Consider the following 21,126-nt stretch of genomic DNA (forward strand, 5'->3'; position numbering starts at 1 on the left):
AGTGGACATTGGGTCACACCAACATCAGGTATTGAGCACTGTCTTTAATCACACGTGCAGTACTATGCGAAAATATGTGGCATTTTTCATTTTATTTTATCAACTTCCTCAGCTCTGCATGCCAGATGGAAGGAGTGGGAACAATTTAAAGGACTCCTATTTTTGTCATCTCAGAAAATTTTGCATAGTATATTACTGGATTAGCTTTTCTCTCATTTTATTTGTCCCCATTTATTACAATTACTGTTCATCACAATCAGATTGGACGGGCTGCTCAGCCGCCTGTATATGACCACTTTCAGTACTTAAAACATTTGTCCACACAGTAGCTTCTAGTACATTTTCTAATTACCAGTCTACTACCCTGTGGTAGTCTGTGCTTATGGGATATAGGTGCTATTCAATAAGAATGATTTACTGCAAAATCTTTTGTAGAAAAATATACAGAAGAGAGTAAGAATGGCGTTGGGTAGGTAGTGTTTCAATTTGATAGTGTAAAATTTTTTCTATTTGATAAAAAGTAGGAAAAAGTGCATTTCTTAGAGATTACTGTTAAAGAACATTATGTTTTGAAAACATTTCAGTATTTAAACAGATTCTCTCATATTGCAAAATAAAAATAATAAAAAAAAGGAAGTCAGTGAGATTTTTGCCAAGGAATACTTAGCTCTTCAAATTTGGTCCCAGTTAAATACATTTTTATGAAATTATTTTATTTAGATTTTCTTAAACTACAAAAAGGTTATACCATTCTTTATGATTTCTGTCTCTTTTTCAAAAGTGAGAGCACACCTACTGATAGAATAGCAGATCCAGTCCTGGGGTTGTTTGTGGCTGGATACAGCTGCAAAAAATACCAGCTTTTGGAGTTATTTTGAAGGAAACTTAACTCTAGCACAGTGCTATCTAGTCTTTTTATTTACATGAGCCAGATGAGGAGCATCCCATCTCTCCTAACACCCCAGATAAAGTTAGACACAGCTTATATCAATCAGACTCATAAGTTCATGCTAAAATATTTAAGTATTTTTAGAAAAAGATGGGTTGAGTATATATTAGAAAAACAGTAATAGCAAAAAACTTTGTTGTTGTCTACCAGTAAGCTTAGCCACATATTTGATATAACAAAAACAGATGTGCAGGCACTACTGAAGGAAGTGGGGCACCTTTGATCTGCTGACTTCTGCTGCTCACTCACAAAGGACAGTTTCTTCCATTAATGAGGCTTTTCTAGTTTATTAGGTTCACTGATTTTATGTGCCTAGAGCAGGAGGGAAATTGCACTGCTCTCTAAGAAACCACTTTGATATCTTGTAAATACAGAGCTATAAAGCACTCATGTCACTTATAAGTGGGATACCTTTGTAAACAGCTGGTATGACTGCTTGATGATATTTAAAGAGTGTGAATGGTGAGAAGAACAGATGTAATGCCTGTTAGATGAGCTGATATTTGCTTATCTGTAAGGAGTGAACTCAGGTGGGGAAAGAAAGAATTCATTCTTCAGAATGAGTCAGAATTATTCAGAATAATTTTTGCAGAAAACTAAAGTCTACCAAAAAGAAAGTAATTTCTAGCGTACTGGGAAATCAGAACAGATGGCTGAATAAACTTATGATGTCTTACTTGCATAAGTCAAGGAGGTCCTATTTACTCCTATTACACTTATCAGTATACTATATTGCGTGTAGTTAGCTCACCTGGTTACAGGATTTAATGAGACCTATATGACCACACACAGTGTCTCTCATTCATGACAGTTCTGATATACATACAAAATGCTTTTTGGAGACAGAGTGCCTAAATCCTGCTGATTTTAAAGTTCAGAATTTTAAAGAGGCTTGCAGAGCCTTAGAGGTAATTCTCTTAGGAGTGCTATTTACTGTAGCAGCCACTAAGAATCTCTAAAAAGTTATGCCAAAGACAGGTAAAATGAGATTCATCCACATTGCTGTTTGTCTAGTTTACTAGTTGTTGCTGAAATAACTGGATTACTTAGATTCTCAGTTTTATTGCTGTTTCACAAGGTTGTACAGAAACTACTAAGTTAAATAGCAAGCTCCTTTCATTCTCCTCCAGTGAATGTCAATACTGCATTGTTTTTGTTTCTGTCTTTTCTTGTGCATGCCATTTTGAGCTTCTCTCTTTAATTTCCTATTTTACCCTTTATTTACAAAACTATCTGCCTAATAGGTGTGTCTTAGCACAGTTTATTCCTTTTTTTTTAATCTATAGCGACATTTAAATTTATTACAATTTAATTAACACTACAGTAATATTTAAAACATGCTTCCAGTTAAAATTAAGGCAAACTTGTATAGAAAATTACAACTCAGAAATCAGATCCTGATTCTCCTGGAAGTCTATTGTGTTGCCACACAATGGAATTGCATATTGAGTACAAAACTTGATTTTGAACTCTGCTGTATTTTTTTAATGCAAGACTATTTGCCACCTTTAATTTCTCATACCCAGTGTATTGTGGATACATTGACTTGTGTCCAAGAAATTCAGTGGTAAACCCATTTACCCACACTGAGTTTGTGGAGAAAAAAGCAGAAACCCTGCCTTCATGTTTGCCTGCTTATAGGCAAAGAGATCAGAGTTTCATTAGCCTGGCCCCACAGGGAGAGGAATAAGGTAAGCCTGAGGAATACTTGCTGCCAGCTGAGTGCATCTGTGACAAGCTGCGAAGGTTCAGCAGTTTTATTTGCTTCTTAAAAGGAGCTACTCTGTTTAAAATGCTGTGGTCAGCAGCATACCTCCAGCCACTGCCACCGCTATGGTACAGTGCTCCTCCTCACCTTGAGCACAGAGAAGGATGGTTTCTAAAGCTGCATGGAGTTCAATTTCTATTTGTATCAACATGTTGAATTTAAAGGGACTTCAAAGGATCAGAGTATTACCAAGGCACTGTTAAAAGGGCTCAAATGCGAGGGAAAATAAAGTTTGAATCGTTTTACCATCATGCACACAAATACATAGATCATGTCAAAAATGCATCTGAATTAATTTGTGTAACTGACAGTTACTAAAGGATGGAGTTATAGATAAGAATTACAAAATTTCCTCTACCCTTACGTGAGATGGTGAGCTCTCTAGAGTGACTGCTGTACTCCTGCACACCTCCACCAGGAGCTGATCCAGCCAGGGGAATTCTTATGGGATGACATCACTACATATGCATGCTGCAGGGAAAGCATTAGGAAAAATCCTGTTGTCCTACATGAACAGGATGGCATTTGCAATTACACTTTTCTGGAAAGGATGGTCTCAATGTTTGCTTTAGAAGGCCAAAATTGCTAGATGTGCAGATTTTTCTTCTTTGTCTTTTCTTGGGCAGCTGCATTTCAAAATTGGAATTGTTATTTCTGTGTACATATGTAGAGTTCTGGAGTGGCAACAGAAGTATACATGAGGCTTCCAACATGAAAGGACTTTCTGTATTGATTCTAAACAAGAGAAATTTATCATATATTGTGGGTTTCTTCTAGTGTTATTCTCGCTTTGCTACTAAATATTTGTTGTAACTCCATTAAAATTAACGATTTTCTCTTTGATGAGAAAACCAGTTCAGCCACAGTAGGTTGTGTAGCATGCTCTGAACTGAGATTGTGAGAAAAGGAAAAATATATTGGAGTAGGACTTCTCTGCAATATCCAACACAATATCTTGGATCATTTGGAGCTCCCAACTTCAGTCAAACTGTGAATTATATTAAGAATTTCTTAATGCTGAAGAAAATTCAAATATGATTGAAATTGGTGTCTTGCTAATGAAAAGGTTTATTTCCTGCTTACCCAGATTCACCAGTTCCAAACACTACTTATTCTGTATCCATAAAATAAGTACTTTCATGTAATGTATTAGGCTTTTAAGTAGAGCAAATTCATCTAGTAAACAAACTAAACATCGAGGGAGGGGGAAAATGTGATTTTTTTCTCATTATAAGTTAGTTCTGGTACACTGATTTATTTGTACTGGTCAGAAGCAGTGTTTTCAGAATGACAAACAAATTCCTCTGAGCCTGTAATATTTTGGAGAGGTTGCAAATGCTTCATGAGAAATTTGTTGAAAAGTGCTAGGCAAAGGGGGGAGTATGCCTCAGGCAGATGAGATTCAGTCTCAATGTAGGAATTTTATTTCCATTTCCTATTTTTCTACGAGTTATCAGTTTTCTGTTGTTCTAGCTTTCTTCAAAAAACACTTTTCAGCTAGAAGCACCATTTTTTTGCCACATCTCAGGAGCAGTCAGGTGATTGGTGGTAACTAACAATCTGAAGTCAAATATAGTTTTATGGGATTTTCTGTAAGAGTGATGATGACTCTACTTGCTTTCTGCTTCAAGACCAAGTGCCTGTTATGGTCTCGTGTTTAATTTCATTACACACCAGTATTCACACAAATGGGAAGAGACAGAGAAGAAATCCATGTGGACACTTCAGTCGTGTTGGTAAATGTACAGGGGAAGAATGGTCCCACTCCCCAGCTCTCAGGGTGATTTAGAAGTATGTGAATAATTGAAACAAAAGATAAAAAGCCCCCAGTTGCTGGGTACAAACTGCAGTCTGTTTTTCAAGAACTGCTATAAATTAATTTTGGTCCCATGAAACTATTCCTGTTTTTTACATTTTCCTCCTATACTTCTGAATAATATTTTATTATTTCTCATGCTTTCTAGTAAGTGTTAATGGTAAAAAAGGCAGCTGTGCATTCTAACCTTATCTGTTTTGAGAATACAGGAAAATGTCAATGGAAATTCTGGTTTACTCCTACGTGTAACCAAACATCTGTGTTGCTCCTCATTTCCATTCAAGTCCATTAATTTGAAGATCTGTGACCAGAAAACAAATAACAACAAAATAATAAAGAAGTATAAGATGTACAGAACAGTAGATTTCAATAGTATTTTAAATGTGACACCATTTTGTAATACAGGTAATTCCATGTATTTTTAAGCACTACGAAACTGTACTATAGTAACCTGTGGGGTTTTTTTTGCTATGCCTTTTGTCATACTGGAGTTGGCATTTTTACTGAACTGTCTTAAAAATGTATAACAATCATTGTTTCTGATGTTTTTATTTAGATAATTTGTTTAAATATTCTTACTTTTAAAATATTAATTTTCCTGTTCGTCTAATTCTTGTCTCTTTATTGCAACACATTAAATATTATAAAATACGTAGAAAAAAAATGTAAGGTTTGCTCATTGATATGAACCCTCTGTCCTCAAGCAAAACTTCACCTACAGCACTGCATGGAGAGATGTAAATATGTTAGATCGTGCTCAGCACCTGTTCCAGGAATTGCATGAACATATGGTGTTGTCCATCCTCGTCATGAACAATTTTGTACTTAATATTGTGAACTGGCCCCTGTCAGAACACTATAATGGTGGGAATTAAATGGTATTATACACTGAAGACAAAGGAAGAACCAGAGTTAATGATCTTAAAGTGGACATAGAAGAGTTAAATCACTGTGAAGATTTCCCCAGGTGGTAGATACTGAAACCTCATGTTTGAAATTACATCTTGCTGTGGTAGCTCCAAAGAAATGGAACCAGATGTGCTCATCATTACCCATCAGGCCACCATGGCAAGTTAATTTTGCCAAATAGCCCAAATATACACAAAGCTGTAATGACCTTTAATTCCTAACAGCTTCACTAGAACTTATTAAAAGCAGTGGCGGGCTCAGGGATCAGAAACTACTGGTTTCAGCTTTCGAATGGGCTGTCTGAAGATGCTAACCCCAGTGACATTACAATATAAGATGTCTTCTGAGCAAAAGAAGTATTATAAATAGTACTAATTAAAACATGGATGAAGAATATGGACTCATCAAAGAAGTAAACCAAGTTTCTTAACTATTGTCTTTGCTTTTTGCAGTCTGACAAGAAAAAATAAAAAGATGAGTTTGTCATTTCTGTTCTTAAACACATAGATCTAGTGGATGATTGAACAATATAGGAATTCAGATAGTGGGACACTGGGAAAGGAATTAGGTTTTATGGTCACTCATAAATGCTGCAATGGCAGTAAAATGTAAGGTTACAAGTTAAAAGCATTTCTACTTAGGTTTGTTGAATTATTTCTACTTCTCATGGTAGTTGGAAAGACTGAGAAACGTGGACTATCTTTTTATTGATCTTTGAAATCTCATCAAAATACCTATCTTCAATTTGCTCATATTCTTCTGTTGGACTACATTCTTTCCTCAGTGAAGTTATTGCTCCTTTCACATCAGCAAAATTCTTTGCTCCTAGGAAGACATAAGCTATTTAAATATTCTGAAATGAAAAAGTATTTCTATTTAAGATAATTTAATTTTATTGTTTCACATCCAATAGCCTATTACGAGTAACTGACAAAACTTTTAAAGTTAAATTCAAGTTAGCCATATCTACTATTCGATCAACAAATTGAGATGTTTCATTTCGAATCTAATATCTAATTTTTTTCACTTTCACTGAGTGTCCACTGTTTTAACTCTTCATATCCAGCTGAAGAAAAAAATCTCCAGATTATTATACCATAGATATACACTAGTCAGCTTCAGTAAGGTTAAAATAACATGGAAGATAACTGTGTATATTCTTCACTGTACTACTACACTTCTAAGAGATACAGAGAGAGGTTTCTTTTGAAATGATACAAAGTGGACATATGTAATATTTTACTATGTTAGGTTGCAGGCCAAACCTTAAAGCCTGCAGATGACAACATATGCCCATAAGAAATGGAACAGATTTTATCAAGCACTTTCAAAGAACAGACTCAAACTGAAAAGTGGCTTCAAGTTCTCTTAAAAGCTGCCATGGCTAGGAAATAAGCCAAGGAATCTATGTTTCTATAATACTTGTGCTGATGCCAGTGATAAATATTTGTGCAGTCATTTTCCCTCCCACTTGAAATATCTGAGTGCTTGCTTGAGGGTCCTAACAGACCACAGATAATTTCATCTTCCAATGAACAAAAGACTCAAAATCAAATTACAGAAGTTATTACTAGAGTATGAAAATTCAGGAAATAGATATCTGAACTCTTAAGTTAAAACAAAATACATAGATTTCTCAAATATGCGCATGTTACTTTGTGACATTTTATGGGATTTATAATGTAGAGGGTTAGAGCTGTTGATCATAATATATTGTCTTTTTGGCCTTAGAAAAGGAAGTGTGGCTATTCCATACAATTTGAGATGCAAAAAGATGAACTCACAACTGACCAGCAACTCGGGGAACTCTGGACTGGCCCCAAAATTAGACCTAAAGGCAAGGAAGAAGCACTAGTAGAGAACCTTAACAATTCTGACTATGGGGTTATTTTTGCTTGAGAATTTATCTTATTCACTTCACCCGGTTGTAGAAGTCCAAAAGCTGAATCAACATAGCAAGAGTCATACATATATTTATTTATGCATACGCTGTATGTACTAATATCTACCAGATTCAAAAAAATTATGAAAACATTATCCTCCTTTTCTTTGTTGATACAACTGTGAAAAACCCCTCTAAATCTGCCTACAAGATTGAATATCAGGATTTTATCAATTCTGTAAACCTCATTAGACTCTTAAGCTTCTAAAATATGTGGTGTGCAAAAGAATATGGTCAGCACTTTTATATTAAAGGCTGGAATTGCAAATATGTCCATTCAGCACATTCTTGCAGTAGAAAAACAAACAAATTCATCAACATATATGTCTGATTGGAATCCTGTTTCTCTTGGTTCTACACAATTATAGATTTTTAGGCAACACCTTTTCATACCAGGAAAAATGTAAGAGTTTTTCTTCTTCAGATCTATTACATGAAATTCTGTCACTGTGTCATCAGTTAAAAGCAGCAGGAGACAAAATAAGCATGCTGCTTGACTTCTGCAACTGTCCTCAAAATTATTATCTGAGATTTCTTAGCTTTTTGAAACCTACCATACTTTCATTTTAATCTGAACTCTCTTTCTTACAGCAAGATCACTCAAATTTATATCCCCCCCTCAAATTATTGAACACACTTTTTAACAAATTAACTGAGGGTAAAACAAGTCCTCTCTTAATTAGGCTGGTCAGGAAAGTTGGTTTCATTTGCATAGAAAAACTTTATGCTTTCTCATCATTTTAGTATGTGGTTGTGTGTGGCAGTGCTCCCTGAATTTCATCTCTGTGTAGGGTTCAACAAAACAAAAAGAAATATTTACTGGACTACTTATCAGCAGAAATGTCATGGCAGATGCAAGTCACATCTATAAATGAAAGTGTTCAGGATGAACAGAAGTAGGCACGGTAAAGAGCTAGTATATCAAGGGAAACACAACACAGAAGGAAGCTGTGTACCTGATTGAGGGCAAAATAGGGATGTCTTGACAAGTAGCAGATATGGAGAGCAAATACAAGATTGAGACCAGGCTTCTTTTGCACCAGCCTTCTGGGAACACTTCACTGTCGTGTCTCTGTCCCCCTCAGCTCTGAACACTGACTGCAAAGATGTGCAAATGACATTGCAAAGCACAAGTGCAGATAAGAAGACATGTTATGCAAGATCATGGATGGAAGTAAACTGCTTACTTTGCCTTTTGAAGGCACACTCTTTTCTTTTATATATTTCACAGATAGCTGCCTTGGAGATAAGATTAATGAATGAATTAAAATCAAAAAAGAACATCTTGTACATTTAATCATATATAAAGTCTACACAAGACAACACAATTGCCATTTTCCTCAGTATTATAGACTAAAGCCAGTTTAATGCCTTGAGATTTTCTGCTGTGACTGACAGTGACAGGCAAAGTTACACTCAAAACCCTTCTTGTCCATGGCTCACCAAGGCAGGCCAGTTGTTCCTTCAGCTCAGATGGCAAGTACTTTGTTACTGCAGGATGGCTGCCAAAACAGGACTTCATCATCAGATGGCAAGAGTAACATGGCAGAAACTCTGAAAGGATGCTGTGAAATTTGAACAGAATAGAGACTAAGAGCTCTTTAGAGCATCAACAGTGAGAAAAAGACAATTCATCTAAAGCTGAACAGTCTTGTGTTGGTTCTGCTTATCTCTCTGCCAGATAAAGTTGTATCAGTATACAAGAGAGACCTCAAAAATTGAAAGCACAAGAGAAAAGCAGAATGCAGATTTTCCTTTGTCCTTATGCCTTTTCAGCAACCAGTTTCTGTTGAGGAAGTTCTCTCTGAGAAATGTGCCAAACTCTCATCCCTACTTGCTAGAAACTGCGAAATATAAGCCACTCTAATTTATACTAGAGTATAATCCAAAAGCTACAGTCCTCTGGATGGACTCTATTCTATTCTCACATAAGAGAACATGACAAATCAAAGATGCGTCTAAAGTTAAATCACATGAGAGATGGGGAGTGAAGTACAGTGAAGTCACAAGATCTTACCTTGTAACATCTTTGCACAACTGGTCGCAGCTTTTCAACATATTACATTGAAAATTGCTTCTCGTATCTTACTACCCCCTTGTGCTACTCTTGTGGTTTTTCTGCTCCCCAATTAACTGACTAGCTGGGCATTTATTTTCTACATTCTTTTTGGTATGTTTAATTTACCACTTGGAAGTAGAATCTGCCTAAAAGTTTCTCTCCTACTATTTTTATTAGCTACGTCTGTATAAGATTAACACAGATATGTGAACCCTCAGACAAACACATCCACAGCTCCAAAAATAAACTGTACTGCTAATTGACCTTCTCAGAGCCTGGAAATACTGATACAAATGAGCAACCTCTAGTACAGGGAGATACTTCCTGCACTGGGATAATTTGGCTCATTTTTATTTTCCCCTATTTCTCCACAGAGCCTCAGCCTCCTCTGGGTCCCTGCAAACTGCTAAACATGGCACTGCAGGAGGAAGCTCAGTGGATTGATAAGTGCTCTGCCTGTGCTGGTCTGAGTGGATGCTGCATTTTTTTGGGTACCATAATATATACTCATATGGCTTCTGAATTTATCTCCTCCCACTGAGCACAGACAGTGGTTGTTTTACAGATTATAATCTCTCCAAAACAGGACTCTCTTGATATCAATTTCTTTCACAATGCTAAGGATGCTGCTACGATTAGCGAATAAGAGTATTGATCAGTCAGTCAATCAATGTGTTGTGGTGTTTCTCTCTCTATAACCCCCCTTCACAATTTTAACTGCATAGCTACATAAAATGCAAAATGCAAGTTTAGTCAGTTTTTGAAAATCCGCTTCAACCTCTTAATGGGATGTACAATGCAAGGAAAGCTGTTCTGCAGCGCTATTTTCAGGGGGAAAAAGCTGAAGGAACTAGCCTTTGGAATGGGTTGAAATTCTTGTAAATGCAATGCTATCACATAAAATTAGCAAATATTCAAAAAGTTATTGCCACAAAGATACAATACAGTTGCTTGGATATATTTTATGTTTTTTGGTTTTTTTTTTTTTTTTTTTTTTTTTTTGTTTGTTTGTTTGGTTTGTTTTGGGGTTTTTTGTTTGTTTGTTTTTGTTTTTTTTTTTTTAGTTTGGATTTTTTTTTTTACTCTGTTTATTGCCAACATCTTCCTTAAAAGAATTATTCAGCTAGTTCCTAATGTGCATCCTACAATATAACTATGAGCTCTCCTGTGCCTGTTGCAATAATGATATTCCCTCAGAGTAATAAATATTCCCTATATGGCAATTAGGTTTAGGCATGATTGTAAATGCAAAGTTCATGATGTTGCCATTCATATTATCTTACATCCTCATTTCCCGTTGTCTTCATAGCTTAACATGTTTACTCTTAAATTAGAACATAATTAGCAAATCATATATCTCATTTTTACTGAAAATAGCAGTTCAGCGAAATGTTTCCTATCATCTGGGGCTGACCTTCCTACAGACAGCATATCCTGGAACAGACCATTGTAATAAGAGAAAGCAGTTATTTTGGATCTAGGCCAAAGACTAATTTAATTTTTCTGACTGCCCCCTTCCTTTCCAGCTCTTCTCCATGATCTCCCCGATCTCCCCAGTAACACTCATATATGTGAGTTGGAGTTAAGAAGTTTCAGTTGGTAAACAAAACAAAGACAAAACTGCTAAGAAGTTAATGAAAACATCAGTAAGTCATAGCATCTGGATCTCATCATCCACCTCTGACATAAGAAAGATGTCCAGATGTTAGTAGAACTGTACCAGTTGAAATATTTTGTGAGCAAGGCTCCTTTCAAACAATCAGATGCAAAGCAGTTCGGTGCTTTCAGCAGTTTTTAGGAATGTTTCAAATATATAGTGGTCTTTCAGATGTGCAAAATGCCTGCTTAGTGCTGAAAGAATATACAGTCTGGGGAACCACGTCTAGGGACTGTGAGCCCCCGCTTTTGGGAAGTGCACATGAATGTTCAAAGAGCAGGAGAAGAATAGGCTTCCTATTGGTTGTCTCTCCTAAGGACAGACTTCTAGCAGAGCCACAATGCTGCTTATCTTGTGGTATCCAGCATTTAAGACTAGAGTTTAACAATGTCCACAATGATGAATTATGAAACTGAGCCTGGAGAGAGAAGACCATAATTTTCATCTTTCTCACTCATTTTTAATCCCCATCTGACAACATGTACCACATACAGGCCTTGCATGCTGAAAAGTATAAATGATGAAGCTGTTTTCTAACAGGTGGTTGCCACGTGTATTGTATTTTTCCTTTTCCTCCTGTCCATCAGCTGCCTTATGGAACAGTGATGTTTCACATTTGGGTGCTCATTCTCTGTTTGCACAGCAACACGACTGCTCAGTTCCTCTTGGACATGTTTTGTGGACTGCTCTGAGTGTGCTCCTTCCCTCCTTGACTCATGTTTTAAAGAATCATTTTGGAGTCCCCAAGAAAACAACAAAGTTATTTCTAAAAATTCCCAATTGCTAAAGTATCCAGGGGCTGAATTCCTCTAACGCACATTCCTAAAATCTCAGGCACAGGACAGGACATAGGGTTGCTGGCTGATTGCGGCAGTCCATTGGCTACAATGACTGTGGAAAAAGCAGAATGCTGAAAAAAAGGTGTATTTCCATAATCCTCTACAGCTGCTGTAATTAGAATGTGCAAGGATTTTGTAGCAACCACTTTTATAATATGCTTAGTATACTGTGTTATTGTAAACTTGGTCAAAACTGCCGTTGTTGTAGCCTGATTACAGAAATGATGGTGGACCTCCATGAAATAAATTTTTAAAATTCATTAATGGAGGAAAATGGGAAAGTCGTAAAAAACCTTCTCAGTTGTCCAGTTCCCCAACAGTGCAATTTAGATCTGTCATATGAAAATATCCATTACAAATACACAAGGTGACAAAGTATGCACATATTTTTTTCCCTATGAGTACTCCAAACTCTATTGGTATCAGACTTCAAATTAGAAGCATGAGAGCATTGGAAGCAAGACATTCCAGCAGCTTAAAATAAACAACACCATTTTCATGCTACAGGCAGCAATGATCTTTCTGGCACTTCTCCATGTTTTCATATGGAGAGTGAGAAATCAAGAAACAGAACATGGAATAAGAACCTAGTGATGCATTTAATTCCAAGTGCCATTTTGAATGATCATTTTGACTGAAGGACTTTGCCTTAAATGAATTAGAGCCCTTCCCAGATAAAAACACTGATGCTGAAAAAGGCATACAACACTCTATATATCTTATTGGAAATTTGTCGTGGCAATATTTTCAAAAATTAGACAAGCATATGCTGTGTATAAAATGTATTATTTCTGATTGTATTTGATATCTGAATTTGAAAGATGTGAGGAATTATAAACCACAAGAATGAAATTGATATTTTCTCAAAAAACATGCTTACACTACAAGTTTGTTTAGTAATTGCATGGATAACAGCAAAGCTCTTGAGCACTCTCAAAGGGAGGAAGCTTTAGTATGAAAAAGATATTTAACCATTCAACCAAAATAATGTTTTTCTATATATAAATAATATGTTTTGCGCTGGATATGCAATATATGCCTTATGTAGCTTCTTTTATTATCAAATAACTGTTGTTTACTCTTTTCCTGTTTCTTTTCCATAAATTACAGTCTATTTACAAATATGTATAAAGTCATTACTTCATCATGCTCTACCTCATAGTAAGTGGCTAATTTTAATATTTATATAATAGCCTGAGTAAAGCACTAAACCTGTAGGATATTGTCTCCAGACTGGGGGTCAGTAATTTCCTAAAAATGCTGATAGAGGCAAATAGTGATATATCTGAAGCTATATATCAAGTGGTCTTGGGTTCTGCAACATATCCATTTTCTAAGGCCTTATTTCACCTGCACACACCATAAATCTTTCTTCGATCTCAGAACAAAGCAAACACTTAGAGCAGTAATTTCTCTTCTGCATGAGTATAAATTTTGGGGACAGTTGAAATGTAACTTCACCTTAACTTGGCGCTTAAAAAAATCTCCAGGGATAAAAAATTCCTTTCTTTAGTTCCTTTACTTGCTGTAGATAGCTATATATATGCCTGAAAGTATAAGCAATATCTTGTAATTGTTTAAGAATAAGTAAGTATATATACTCACAGATTTTGCAATCTGTAAACGAGCATGTTTTAAGGCATCAAAGTTAAGGGGAAAGTAAAAAAGAAAACACTGTAATAAGAGAATTATAAATCCAGTGGAAATACAGGGATGTTGATAATGAAGAACAAATTAGACATCAGCAAGAGCAGATAGTGTGTCGTAGATTCTCATAGTGATTGATATGGCCAGTAGTAAGAAAAACTTAAATAATGGTATAATTCTAGCTAACCATCATAAGTTAAAGAATATAAGGTCTACTCAAAGGGCCCTGCAAAGAACTTCTTCATAAGTAGACTCAAAAATAACACAGCCTGTACTATAACCATGAAAACTAGATAAAAGTTGATTGATAGTCTTCTAAAAGGAATCTAAATGAAAATGGATTGTTTGATGGAATTATTTTTTCTGTAACCTCAGAGTTCTCTCTGTGGCTCTACATCTTTAGCAATATCTTACAAGGACATATAGAATTTTTCCAAATGATTTAAAGACTAGAAGATAGGATTAATGAGAATGGTCTGTAACAGATCTTCGCAAATTAATAATTTTGCATTTATTTCGCAATTAACAGAAAATGAAATCAAGAAAAACAAGGGTGGTAAAAGCCCACTTTAGTTTTAGTGGGCTAAAAGATACAAAATAAATTTATTTCTGGGGTAAATAAAATATTGGGAAGTTTTAGTGAACTTTAAATTAGAAAAAAATTATATAATTGTAAATGATAACTGGTAAGTAGGTAAATAAACAATACAATTTCAAATAGAAAAGCTGAAAGATTATTTTTAAAATACCAAATAAGTAATGTTTTTCCTTAGACTTTCAATGACTAAGCCACTGCAGCATAACTCGCAGTAATTCACCAGACTACCTACACATCCTTTTTTTTTTGTCTCTCATACCAGATATTTCAGAAGACAGTTTAACTTTTGCATCACATAAACCCCCCTTAATTTAAAAGAAGCATATGAGTAATCAGTTGTACTCAGTGGCTGATCATGTTTTCTAAAAAATGCTGGTGGTTATGAAAAAGCCAGGATATTTAGTCATGTCATATGGTGGACATAATGGGTCTTAGTATAATGCAGATAAATGCTACATTGGGTCATGTTAATTCAGACAACAGTGGAAGCGCTAAGAGAAATGTCTACAATGTTTTGAGAATCTGTGCATCTAAGAGCTAAGAATGATGCTTTGTGCTCTGTGGAAGCTTGTTCTGCACTGCTGCTGTTCTTGTGCATAAAATCCTGGTCTCTTCTGGGAATTTTGTCCACTGAAGAAACCAGAAAGTTGTTCCCTTCCAAGCTGAGGATGTGGTCCGACATTAGTAAGGAGAATAAACTGGGAACTTCCAAGGAAATATATCTATTTCTTGGGAAGGTAGTAACAGGAAAAGTTACAATTTTCATATTGCCCTTTTAGGGACTCTGGCAGTTGGAGTTTCATTCTGTCCTTTGTCCTTATTCTATGAACGTTCCATTTCCCCAAATTGTTTCCCATCTCTACTGGGTCTTTTTGATGTCCCAGAAATTGAAAATGTTTGGTGATTCATTTAGTGATTAATTTTCCACATTTTAAGATCACCAGATATGACCATAAACATGTATCAAGATTTTCTTTGTCTATGTAAACTAAGAAAGAGGAGAAAAGACAGAGTAGAAAACCATGAGCTGTGCTGCTATCAAAAGTAGTTTGAACATGATGTGACTATGCTGAGCTGCAACTCACTGCTCCTCAGGATAGGTATTTTATAAATATATATCATATTTATATGATAGACCAAATTTATACAACAATATACCATAATATGTTATAATAATATACCATATTTAGCAAAAGTGTGCTTGGCCCCAGCTGGCTGAATCACGGGCTGTTCTGCCACAAGATGAGATGGCGAAGGCAGTAATTTAGCCCTGGTGTTAGGGTTTAAAAGCAACACGAGGATGCTGCTCCACAGTGGCCAGTGTAGGAGAGGATGCAGAGGTGATCCAAGAGGGCAGTTCATATTCATATTCATACTCATACTCATATTCATTTGCATTCCTTTACTGTGCCATTCCCCCTATCACCACATGCCCCTGTGAAAAGTCCCTCTCCAGCTTTCTTGTAAAGTCCCCTTTAGGTAGTGGAAAGCTGCTACAAGGTCTCTCCAAAGACTTCTCCAGCCATTCTTAGCTAGTGGAAGAGACATTTTCCATATTTTCTCAACATAAGACGTAGACAGTACTTCCTGCTTGATGATTATATTAAATTATATTGCATGATTTTCTATGTCTGTGTGCAGGCTAGAAGCTTGTTTTAAAGGCAAAATATTTTTTTGTTTACTTTTTCTTGAATATGCGATGAAGAATGCATATTTCACATTTTCTTCTTTCTTTTGTAAATAATGTGCTTTTAAAAAGGCGTGTCCTGATAACACAAATTGCTGATCTAAGAGGATTTCTTTATTTCAGTGTCATGACCCTTCTTGACCATTTTTATGTAGTCAGCAGTTTAAATTGCTGATATTCCAAAGAACAAACAGAACAGCAACACAACTTGCTGTTTTGTTTCTCTTCCTGAATCTCTGTTAATCATGAAGTATTTTCTGGAATATAACCTGATATCTACTCCAATTACATACTGTACTGCTTATTGCCTGATTATTTTTTGACTTTCTGACTGACAGCAGCCCAAATATACTAGTGGACTGAAAAGCCTACATCACCAGCACAGCCTGGAAAATGGAACTGTCACTGTTGTTAAGGGTCCTCTAACATCTAAGCCTTGTATTGATAAAAGCTGTGATGGCTCATAACCAGCTGCCAAGTAGAGTAAAAACATGCCGACCCTTATCAGTGCAGCTAAAGAGGCTAAAGGGTTCACGTTCATTCCTTGTTTCTAGGAATGTAACAGAGTCTCAAGAAATATAATTAGCAGTTGTTTAGCCCCCAAATATTTGATAATCATACGTAAGGTTAAATATATACATTTATCGAGGCCTCTTCATATCCTGATAAAATCTGCATATTTTCATATGTAGGTCACATACAGAAGTATAAATCACATGCCCTTATATGCTTTCCAGTGTCAACTGATGAGAGGAAAACAATTTTACAGAAGACAGTTGGTAGTAGTTGCCTTATGTGGACACAGGCCAGAGGTATTGTTGAGAGTCTGTTGATGCAAATACCAACTTAATGATAAATTAAAAAGCTTACTTCAAAGCATTCACATAAACATCTCTAGCAGGTGGAATGGAAACGAATGTCAGGGTAAACAAATGTCCAGCTGACCAGACAACACACAGATTAAACAAAGGCTGATTCGGCCCCACCAGCTTCCCTTTTATAGATTTGTGTAACATCCATGCCTTTTTACTCAGAATATCTTTCCTTTTGGTGCTCCTTCCAGTGGAGTTTCAGCAATGGCCCAAACATCAGGACCTGTATTGTGACTGCTGCTGCATGCCCTGCAGTCATTAAGCTACGAAAGAAGTCCAGTTTCATAACACACTTTCGAGAGATGAATTGAACTGCGCGTCCAGTTCAGCTTGCTGTGGAAAGAGGTTAATGACCAGTGCTTTCATGACACTGCCATATTTGTGACTACCTACTGAGCACTAAAGTAAATGTGATGCCTCCATTTCTTATGACCATGAAGTTTCATTGTAAAACTGCGGTAAAGCTGAGTTCCTCTGCCTAGGCAACTCACTGTCCTTTGTCATCTATGGGAATAGGCACAGAATTTATCCAATCACTAATGGGCAGAACAAGATTTTTATGAACAGGTCTAATTCAAAGCAGGTTTTTGGTCCTGTGTTTCTTTATAGACCATGGTCACTCACTGCCTGATTACCCAGTGTAATCAGTTTTGGAATCAGTGGGCAACCAAATGTCTGTTATACACTTAGCTACTCTTATTGCTCCAAAACATAAGTGCAGCAGCATGATGTAAAAATTCAGTTTACATTAGTGAGCCATACAGTCTTCCTCTGGGTCATCTCATCCTTGATCTTATCCTTATTCACATTTCTCCTCCCTCCTTCCCTCCCCCTGCGATAAACCGCCCCCACTGTAAGTATACAAACAAACCAAAGTCATCCCTCTGGCAGTCACACTCACTGTTCATTTCTGCTGCCCATTTTGAAACCCCTAAAAGCCACAAAATAAAAGTAACAACCCCAGCAGGGTGAAAGAGAAGCATTCATCTAACAGGTAATAAGAGAAGTGGAAAATAAAGTGAGTTAAATCGGTTTCTTCTCTAGCTCTCTATTATGGTTTGCCTCGAGTTTTTGAGTATTTGCAAGTTAAAATAAAAATGTGGACTGTAGCTCTCTAGTTGGTTGGTAATTTATATCTCAGAAGCCCAGCTCGGGCATATCTGACACTCACTTGGAGCTCATAGCACTGAAATCCTTGCCAGAGGAAATACCAGTAATTGCTCAGTGCACAGCCCAGATATTCCAACTGACACACTCCTTGGCTCAAAACACTCCGTAACACAACTCACTGAAGCACATCACAGCAGTAAAGCACAGGGTCTGACTTAACAGCAAAGTAAAATGCTTCGGCACACTTTACTATGAGGAGTTTGCACCAAAATACTGGACCAAAATTCATTGATCCTTTTCTTTTAACTGATGTTTATCTCATCTAGTTAGAGAAGCACACACAGTTCCACCATAGGCATAGCACCAAAGTAACATGACACACAAACAAAAGGCTGGAGGAATACTTAGAGGCGACATTAGTACATTATGCAAATGATACTACTAATTAGCATTATTGATTATGATTCCTTATGAATCTTAAAATATATTTATGTAATGTCCTTCTCACCTGCCAGTCGTCTGTCTCTCGTGTTTTTCCAGATAACATCCAAGGCTCTAGCAGTGGAGTCCCTGATATGATCACTAAATGATCTTCTCAGAGGGGCTTTTACCGGGTGATGCATAATGCAGATCGATCACACATCCAGGTCAAACGGCTGTAGCTTAGCCCCAGGAAGAAGGGCATTCTTTGCCCGGGGATCTGTTTGGATTTCTCTTTGTCAGGCAGTCAGGTTGTTACTTTATATAATTTGTCATCAGCCTTGTGGAGCTTTTCCTTGAAGAGTCAGGCATTGCAGTTCTCACTGCGGATGCAGGAAAGCTCAGACTGCAGCCAGCCTACTGGAAAGCTGCCAAAATCTTACATCTGGAACAGTTTACAAATGAGCTAACGATACAGTCATTTAGATTTGGGGCTTTATTTGTGGATATCTATAGGATTCTAGCTTCCTGTTTAATCAAATAACTTACCAGGCACATACTTGCATGCCCATTTATTAGGATAATATTTCCCCGCTTAGCTGATATTTCAGGTAATTTTTCATGTTTTGACATGAAAAAGGTAAGAAATAAAAAAGAGATAAAGTAATTTTAAGTATCTAGAGTTCAGGTGTTTTATTTCATTACCATATTCTTCTTGCATATTACCCTATCTATGCCAGAGAAGAGGAACTGATTCTGAGTTCCCTGTACTGAGCACTTCATGACAATGCACTAATGAAAGGATGGAAATACAAAAATGAGAGAAAAAGGGGAGATGAGAAAAAAGAAGAGGGAACTAAACTCCATATCTTTCCTGAATGGAAAGCTAAGGTCCCATATGAAAAATGTTTATGAATGTAACTGAGATTAATAACCACAGTAAATTAAGTTATTTGACCTTGCTTATTTTGACATTTTTTAATTGTTTACTGTGTCCAGTGGCTTCCCTGAGGGAGACAGGGAGGAATAAAGGGGTACCTGAAACTCTCTTGCCCTTCTAATACTATTTATAGTAATGCGTGAAGAGATGAGAGATGCCAGCCTAAAAGCCCAATCCCTTTTATTATCAGGGAAAGCAAGAACCGTTGAATAAGGTTGTCTTCATGTTTATTCTAGGTGCAGTCCTTTTTTTTTTTTTACAGCAACTACAGCTGTTAATATCAGATACTACTATTTTCTTGAGAAGTATTATGTTATTATTAAAACTGATTGATTAACTTCTTACAAGGTTGGCACAGAGAGACCAAATTACAGAGCTGTGAGTTTCAGCCTGTGGATTTCCACTCCCTTTGAATTCCTTCCTAGAACAAAACAGTTTTCATTCACTTTCTTATTTGTTGCAACTTTTTTCTGGTGTCTTCTCAGTTCCCTTCATTTTCACTAGTCCTCATTTTCTTCAAGACAAATCATGATCTCATTCTGACAATGAAAAGAAATTTACGGGATTTGCAATAGTGTAACTGAGGGAAGAATTGGCTCATCATCTATTTAATGCAGATCATAATTTCTTCCCATCTAGGCCTTTGTCTTTTATCTTTATAGAGCATCTGCAAACATTAATGTCCTGTGTACATCTTAGAACAAAACCAACAGCAGCAAGGGACTGCTATAGTTTGCAGTTGCTTTCCTCATTACACCCCTCCACTTTTTGAGGCCGGATGGAGAAAGAAGCAGACAACTCTCTAGAGAAATTCAATATGATTACACACTCTTGTGTGGTTGTGGGGTTTTTTTGTTGATTTTTTTGTTTGTCTGTTTATATCTTTGGGTTTTTGTTGTTTTTAATTATTTTTCTGGCAAAACTTGTAGAGTAAGTGACAATGTTTACATAGGCAAATGCTGATATAGGCTTACATAAGCAAATGCTGACATGATGACCAAAGCACAATCTATCTGTTTTGAAACACGTATACCCTGTTCAGATGAGATCTGCTGCTGTTTCTATCAGTGAACAGGTCAGAAGAGCAGTAATTAATTTTTAAATGAGGATGCAGTAAACAATAACTTTATCTAGAGCTGAGTGTGTATATGTCTGTATGTCAGAAGGCAATGAGGGAGAAGGCAGTCTCAGCAGGGTTTTAACTACAAGTAGCTAAACAACCAGCTAACTGTCAGTAGCTTACCAACAATATGGTCCAGAAAAAATGGATTTATACAGTAAAATAAATGGTACCAATGTTTTGACACATCTCAAAACAGGGTTACTTTGAAACAGGTCTGCCTGCACCTCATGAACTGAATGAATCCTCAGCTGGGTTGGACATCACTGGTACACTATCAGGGTGCATCTTTTGGCTTAGTTTCATCTGAAAGCCATTCAGTTCATGTGCTCCAAGATTGCTTGGAGGCATGAACCAAAAAATGGTATTGAGAGATCCTCTTCAAAAGCATGTCCCTAGTCTAGGCTATGATGTAAATAAAAACATGCAGACCATTATTCATTTCAGCAGCTGAACAACTTTTAAAAATTTAAAAATAAAACCAGTAATATTTATTTATTACTGATCTGAGTTTGATTTTTTGAGAGTTACTGTGTATTATGCTACATGTATAGCCAGATCACAGCTCAAAATATTTGAAACAGTTGGTGCAACCAGTTCAACAAAACGGTCTGGAAAATGTTAGAATGACGTGACAAAGGGCAAAAGAGGAATAAATTGTAAAAAAGCAGAAGAAGATTGCTAAGAGAGTTTGCTTGTCTGATGCTACAACACATATAAAGGGACATTAATTTTAGAAAAGTGTAGACTTTGAAATCTAATGGGAAATACAGTCAAAAGCAAATATATACAA

General features: G+C 36.4%; 1 protein-coding gene across 4 annotated transcripts in view; it reads right to left on the reverse strand.

Moving 5' to 3' along the window:
* The window catches only part of DLC1 (DLC1 Rho GTPase activating protein), a 260,438-nt gene that overhangs the window by 82,747 nt on the left and 156,565 nt on the right, over positions 1-21,126 (reverse strand). The window contains exon 1 of one of the 4 annotated variants that reach the window (XM_032685724.1): positions 18,362-18,669. The exons of the other annotated variants lie outside the window; for them this stretch is intronic. Coding sequence (XP_032541615.1) covers positions 18,362-18,476 — 115 coding nt within the window. The 5' untranslated portion in view covers positions 18,477-18,669. Of the gene's footprint in view, positions 1-18,361; positions 18,670-21,126 lie in introns of those variants that run through there. 4 annotated transcript variants of the gene reach the window in all.

The sequence above is a fragment of the Chiroxiphia lanceolata genome, chromosome 4, assembly GCF_009829145.1.
Source record: "Chiroxiphia lanceolata isolate bChiLan1 chromosome 4, bChiLan1.pri, whole genome shotgun sequence".
Lineage (NCBI taxonomy): Eukaryota > Metazoa > Chordata > Aves > Passeriformes > Pipridae > Chiroxiphia > Chiroxiphia lanceolata.